The following is a 6906-nucleotide window of genomic DNA, read 5'->3' as shown; positions in this document are numbered from 1 at the left end:
GAGGAAAGCCAAGCTGCGCCTTCCAGGGAAGGAGCCGAGGAAAGCCAAGCTGCCCCTTCCAGGGAAGGAGCCGAGGAAAGCCAAGCTGCCGCTTCCAGGGAAGGAGCCGAGGAAAGCCAAGCTGCCCCTTCCAGGGAAGGAGCCGAGGAAAGCCAAGCTGCCCCTTCCAGGGAAGGAGCCGGCGGCTCCCTCTGGCACGGGTGGAAGGGACAAGCAGAGCAGACGTGTCCCCACACGCATTGCAGCACCTGTTGAGAAGGGCCCGGAGTAACAAACCGTCTCCGATCCAGGCTTGCCACCCGGCTCTGGGCACTGCTCCCACACCAAGCCTCCTCACGACCTGCTTTGCAAGCAGTTTATCGGTCGGGAAAGCAGGCAAAGACACAAAAGGCTGGGAGCAGGGAGGGGACGCACTGCTATTCCAGGTGGCGGTCCCCACCCACGGGTGCCAGGAGCCAGACAGGGGAGCACCTTATCAGGGCCCTGGCCGAGCGGCACTCCGCGCTGTCCCGGCGCTCCATCCCCACCCGGCCAGGGGTGAGTGCCCCGCTGACGTCAGGAGGCCTTACTTCATTTCCTGGCACCGAATTTTCCCCGCCGTGTCCTGTGGGAGAGGAGAGGAGAGGCGAGGCGGTGGAACTGGAATAGGCGTGCTCGGCCCCACCTCCCCGGCCCTCCAGCTGTTAAAGCTCCCGCGGCGGCGGGCGCGGAGCTGCTGCTCGGCCCGGACTGCGGAGCGGAGGTGCCCGGCTCCTGGTGCCCAGGGAAAGTGCCTCTCCTGGACGGAGCCTCCCCGCTGCCTTCTCCAGGCAGGACCCAGACAGGTAATTCAGGCAGTGTGTTACAGGATCCAGGTTGGGCCTGCATTCCGCAGCTGGGTTGGGATGGCTGTGCGAGGCATGTGTGTGTGGGACCTCAGAGTGCCTCCCGGCTGGGCAGAGCTCCCGGGACACGGCTGGAAATTTGTGGGTAAATGGGTGTATTTTATGTACAAGTACCAATGAGAAAGGAGGGTCAAGTTGGAGGGAGAAAACTCCTGCTCTCTCAAGTGAGAGCTGTGATTTGGGGTGTGCTGTATAAGCTACCACAGCACAGGTGTCTTTGCATGGACTGCAGAGCCCCTTGGCATTCCTGGGCACTGCTGGATGAGCAGATTTAGCTTCTGGGGAGCAACATCACCCAGGAGATGGGGTAGAGGCTCTTCATGCCTCATCACGCCTTGCAGGACATCTACGCTGGCAAAAATGAGAAGGCAGTACAAATGGTTGCAAGTGGCCCAGTTCTCCAAGTCAGGAAGGTTATTTCCATCCCGTTTGTTCCTCTGGCTGTGGCAAGCCCTGCTTGCAGTCAGCGCTGCAGGACCCAAAGCTATGGGTGTGCTCCGTGCTGTCATCAGGTCACTCACGCTGGTTCTCTGGGCTCTCCACGTGCCTCAACAGCCAGCACCGGTCTGTATCTGCCACAGCTGTGAGCAGATAACCTAATCTAATCAACAGTAAATGTCTGTGGATAAAATTTTAGAATTTTCTCTCTAGATTTTCAGACATTTATTACTCACAATTGTCCAGATAACCCAGCTATCTGTGCAAGAGATCAGAAATCTCCAAAATTTTGTGTATTTGATTGTGAAAATTCCTTCATGTGTTATCCACTTATTCTATGTTCTCCATGGGAGTCCAAAGTTCCTGCATATTTGAATAATTTGCATTTTATTGTAGCCAGCCTTTTGAAGAGCTGCGCATCTTTTACGCAGTGAGGTTAGAAGCTGGAAAAATATTTCTCCAATTCAGTTAGAAGCAGGTCCATTGAAGCATATGTGGGGCTGGGAGTGAGTCAGTGGTATTTTCACCCTTTGTTCATCCCTTGGTTTGATCAACTAACCATTTATTAAAAACACAATCTGCACTCACTGAAATCTGCTGGAAGGGTTTGAGAACCAACTTCATGAGTGCAGTATGTTGTTCTGGAGCAGGAAGATTAAGGCAAATGGCACAGTAAGCACTAAAGTCTACATTTTGTGAGGTTGATTTTTTTTTCTCTCTCTATTAGATACCCCTGCTTTTCCAGTGTGGGTCACCATTAAGGACTGGTTGCTCAAGTTTCATTGTGATATTGTATCTAAACTCCTCTTTTGATGGATTTTAGAGATTCAGGCCTAAGTGAGGAATTTAGTATTTAGAAGTCAGTACCTGGCCCCTGGGGTCTAAACTCCCTCGGTGCTATGATGTGCCAGAGGCCCCCGTGCTGTGGTTTCTGCATATGCTTCAAGCTCCCAAGAAAGTAGGGGACTTAATTCCCCTAAACAGGCCACTTAAGCTCTCCTGTCCCCTGGGAGACAGGCTTGCTCAGGCAGCATTTAAGTCCTTAAGACGGGACAGCAGGAGTGTGTTAGGGACCTCAGCATCGTTGGCTTGTGGACTCCTCACGCAGTGACTTGGTAACTTCTCACACCATGAGCAGCACTGGCTGTGACAGGTCAGGCCTCTCCTCAGTGCAAGGCAGTGTCCTGGGGAGGAGAGTGTCTTTGAGACACTCCTTATTGCTGCACTGCTGTGAGGAAGGAGAGATACGAGTTCAGGGCTGGTGGTTGGTGGCCTGTATTTGCTGTTGAATTTGGAGTGGGAAGGGCTGTGCTGAAGGCATCCGGATTAGTTATCTGCAAGGCAAAAGGTGTTAAAGTTCCCCCTTCATTCATAATGGTAAACCAAAGCCAAAAGTGCCTCAGAGAATGTAAAAGGGAGAAAATGAATGTAAAAGAGAACAATGAGTTTCCTGTTCTGCATTGTTCATGTCTGAAGCTCCCTGGTACAAGGTACTGATGTTGTTTGAACTTGTCAGAAGAATGTTAATTGCGTTATGACTACAGCTACTCTTGTATCACAGAAATGACAAAGCAGCTCAGTCTCTGCACTGCAGGGCACCAAGCAAGTGCCCTCTCCAGTACCTCACCTTCTCCCCACTCCTCACACTCCTAAAACGTTGCACAACATCAGGCACAGTGCAGAGGCCATGCAAGGTGAATTGCCTCCTCCTGAGGGGCTTGGTTTGCCTGGATGGAGAGCCAGTGCCAAACTCTGAGGTGATCTGCTGTCATTGCCCCATGTCCTTAACACTGTGGTGTCCTTGCCCACGGGGATGGAGGTCTGTCCTGCCTCTCCTTCCTCATCACTGAGAGTTCCCAGATGGTTGACTTGACAGCCTGTGCTTTCTCTTTTTCTACAGCTTTGGAGAGGTTGTTCAAGAAGGCAGGAAGATGACAACGTCGCCTCCGCCGGGCTGCGGCAACATCGGTGCCGACTACCACCTGCTCTGTGACACAGAGAAGGCCTGGGGGATTGTCCTGGAGTCGCTGGCTGCAGCAGGCATCCTCATCACCATTTTCCTCATCTGCTCGCTCTTCTTCCTCATCTGCAAAGTGCAAGACAACAGCAAGCGGCACATGATCTCCGTCTATTTTTTCTTTCTTTTAGGCACACTCGGCGTTTTTGGCCTCACTTTTGCCTTCATCATTAAACTCAATGACAGGACTCGTCCCACTCGCTTCTTCCTGTTTGGGGTCATCTTTGCCCTCTGCTTCTCGTGCCTCCTCACCCATGCCTGCAACCTCAACAAACTAGTGAGGGGAAGAAAGCCCTTCTCCTGGCGGGTGCTGCTGCTCCTCCTTGTTTCCTTTGCCCTGGTACAAGTTGTGATCAGCATCGAGTACTTGGTCACCAGGTTTGTAAACCAGAGAGAAGACTTCCTGAAAATGGATCGGGAGAATACTAACAAGGACTTTGTCATGCTTCTGATCTACGTGCTCTTCCTGATGGCTCTGACCTTCTTGGTTTCCATGTTCACATTCTGTGGGCCATATAAAAGCTGGAAGAGGCATGGGGCACACATCTTTGTCACTATCCTGTTCTCCATTGCCATTTGGGTGGTGTGGATCACTATGCTCATAAAAGGCAATACGGTTTTAGAAAAATACATGTGGGATGATCCTGTTGTGGCCATTGCTCTGGTGTCCAATGGCTGGATTTTCCTGATAATGTATATTGTCCCCGAAATTTGTTTCCTCACTGCTCCTCTGAAGCTAGAGGACTACCCTCCAGAAAATGACTTCTGCCAACCCAAGTTCATAAAGCAGACAACTGGAGTGGACAACCGTGCCTACACCCAAGATGAAATTGTGCAAGGTATGGTGAAGTGGATGCCTCCACTGCCCCCCCAGCCCTAAGCACACAAGCACCACTCATGACCTAAGAGAGGTGGGAGAGCTACAAGAAAAGATTTGAAGATGATATGATATTCTTAATGAGAGGCTAGGAGAAAGTTTCAGACTGATGAAACTTTGGAAATGTCCATGCAAATTAATCTCCAAACATGAGGGAAATGAGTGAGGACCAATGCGAAGCAATGTGTAGGAGCAGTGACTGAGTAGGAGACTGGCTGCATGTCAGGGCTGAAATATAACTCTTTATGACCCTACTGTGTCTGGGAAGTCCATGTTAAAAATCAGGAGGGTTTTTTTGTCCCTTAGTGGTGTATCAGCTCTTCAGGCCTATCTAGGTTATACCTTGGAGGTTATTTATTCCAGTTCTGATCAGGTTTCTGCATCCATGTAAGAATGAATCCGTCATCCAAAAAGGAGGCAAGGAGGTATTTCTTTTCTGTATGAATCTTTTGCCTACTTGGGCAAAGCAAAGTGTTTCTATCAATTGAGGTTTCCCAAACCTGTGGGTAGTAGATGTGATTCCTCTGGGTGTGGATTTGCTCCTGGTATCACAGTTCCTCCACCTGGAGTCAGACCCCCAGGTTTGTGAGAGAATAGCCAAGAAGGGCTCTGCTCTCTCAGGGAATACCCTGAAGGGGGTCTTGTGCATGCAAGTGGGAGGGATTTGGCTGGTGGTGGTGACGGTAATTGTGAGGCAACAGGAGATGTCTAAACTCCAAGGCCACCTGTGTCCTGTTATTTGCAATATCATTCATTCCTGCTTTCAGAAGGAAATATTTCATGTCCTCCACCTAGGGATTTTAGCCCATTCCTGACTGCACACTGCACAGTTAGACCAGTCTAAAAGCAGCTGCTCATGTAGCCACAGATCCTCTGAATGTCCCTTGATGTGGTATTTCTGAGCTCCTGTGTAATGCTAATGCACTAACTCTCCCCTGCCTTTGTCTTGTGACACAGGAAACATCAACTACTCCCCGTACGCTTCTCACTTTCAGATGAAGGTAAGTTCATGCCACTGTCACCCCTTTCACCACAGGCAGGCTACAGGCTACTCTTCAGGTGCTGGAAGGAAGGGAAGGAGAAGGGGCAAAGACAGATGGGCCTAGAGCAGGCTCTGTGAAGGCAGGCCTGTGCTTTGCATGGAGCCAATTCTGTGCCATGTTCATGGAGGTGCCTGTGGCTGCACAGAAAGAAAGAACTACGACATGTCCAGGGACATGGGAAGGCAAGAGGGGCCCAGTGTAAAGAGGTTATGATTTTCAGTACTTTGGGATTTGGTACTACATAAGAAGTCCTCTCTTCAAGCACAGTTCCTACAGTAGACTGTGCCCTTTCCTAGGAGAGTGTGCTTAGTTCCTCAGCCCATGCCCTGAATGTATTCCCACCAGCAGACAGTGCAAGTTGCAGTGCAGATCCAGAGCAGGCAGTCTGCGTGTCCACCCATCCATGCAGCAGTCCTCCTTCAGACCACAGCCTAGCCAGGTCTAGGAGCTCACATCATGTTCCCACATGTCCTCTGATGACCTGTCTCCATCACTAATTTGTTCTGCCAGGATCCTCTTCCACAGACTTATTAGTCACATTCTCAGGAAACCTTCAGCTCTGTTTTTCCCTTCCTTCCTTGGTTTTTTTAATAAGCCTTGTTTTATTGCTTCTGTCAAGTTTTCAAAGGTAAAGACTTCTGTGCTTCCTTTTCAGGCCATTGAACCCCAGAGTGATTTCTCCATCCCTCGCCCCAAGGCCCGGACAAGCCCATACCATGACTACACTGGTGGGAAGAGCCCCATGTAGCAGCTCCACAGTGAGCAGAGACTGAGTGCCCCTCAGCAGAGGCACAGGGAATGGGCCACGTGGTGACAAAGGAGATGATCCTGCAGAAGAGTCAACCCACACCAGCAGAAAAGAGGAGGGATCCTCTTTCCCCCACACAGGCACCTTTGTAGCTCCCTGTTATTCTTCAGACACAACCCTGGCCATCCTGTCCCTGCTCACTCTGTCTCCATGGAATGGAGCTTCTCTCTTCTGATGGAAGAACATTCTGGCCTGTTTCCAGCAGGAATGCTAGAGAAGCAGGAAGATCATCAGCTGGGTCTGTGACTGGCTCTGCCCCAGATAGGGCGTGCTTTAATCAGCTCATAGGGCGCCTGCGCCCCTCATCTGATGGGAGAAGAGGAAGGAGCAGGAGCATCAGCCCTACACATTCCTTCCTCCTGTGTACCCACACAGACATCTCAGGCACTGCTGAGGACATCTTTATCTATCCCCTGTTACTTCTGTGCCCACTCCCAGCCCTGCCTGGCTGTCCTCCAGAGATCAGTGAGCAAGGGACAGAGAGAGAAAAAGAATACTCCATTTTTCATCTTCATATTTGCTTCCAGCACCTTCCTCATCATCTAGGGGCCATGCTGGAGCTGGGGAAGAGATCTTAAAGGCATAAAATCATCTACACCAATTTACCCTGACACATGTTCTAATTCATGTTCTTAAAGCTTCCTTTCCAGCTCTGGCTCCTGCCCTTGAGCTCCTCAAGGTGCCTGCCCCCTGCAAATTCTCCCTCCCCACCCCAGCCATTTCAGGCTGTGGATCCCCAAAGACAAAGCCTCTCCCATGTGGCTCCTTGCAATACCTGGTGGGATATAATCCTGTGAGCCCTGGATCTCAGCCTCTTCCTGAGCGTGTCTGTGGCATTT

The 6906-nt window shown here is 50.8% G+C and overlaps 1 protein-coding gene across 1 annotated transcript; it reads left to right on the top strand.

Annotated features, from left to right (window-relative positions):
- The first annotated feature begins 3253 nt into the window (after positions 1-3253).
- On the top strand, positions 3254-6007 carry LOC131082950 (retinoic acid-induced protein 3-like). The gene is made up of 3 exons (XM_058023211.1): positions 3254-4178; positions 5174-5217; positions 5915-6007. The coding sequence occupies exons 1-3, from the start codon at positions 3254-3256 to the stop codon at positions 6005-6007; spliced, it is 1062 nt and encodes a 353-aa protein (XP_057879194.1).
- The last annotated feature ends 899 nt before the right edge of the window (positions 6008-6906 follow it).

The sequence above is a fragment of the Melospiza georgiana genome, chromosome 4 (assembly GCF_028018845.1).
Source record: "Melospiza georgiana isolate bMelGeo1 chromosome 4, bMelGeo1.pri, whole genome shotgun sequence".
Lineage (NCBI taxonomy): Eukaryota > Metazoa > Chordata > Aves > Passeriformes > Passerellidae > Melospiza > Melospiza georgiana.
This window is presented reverse-complemented; position numbering and strand designations above follow the sequence as displayed.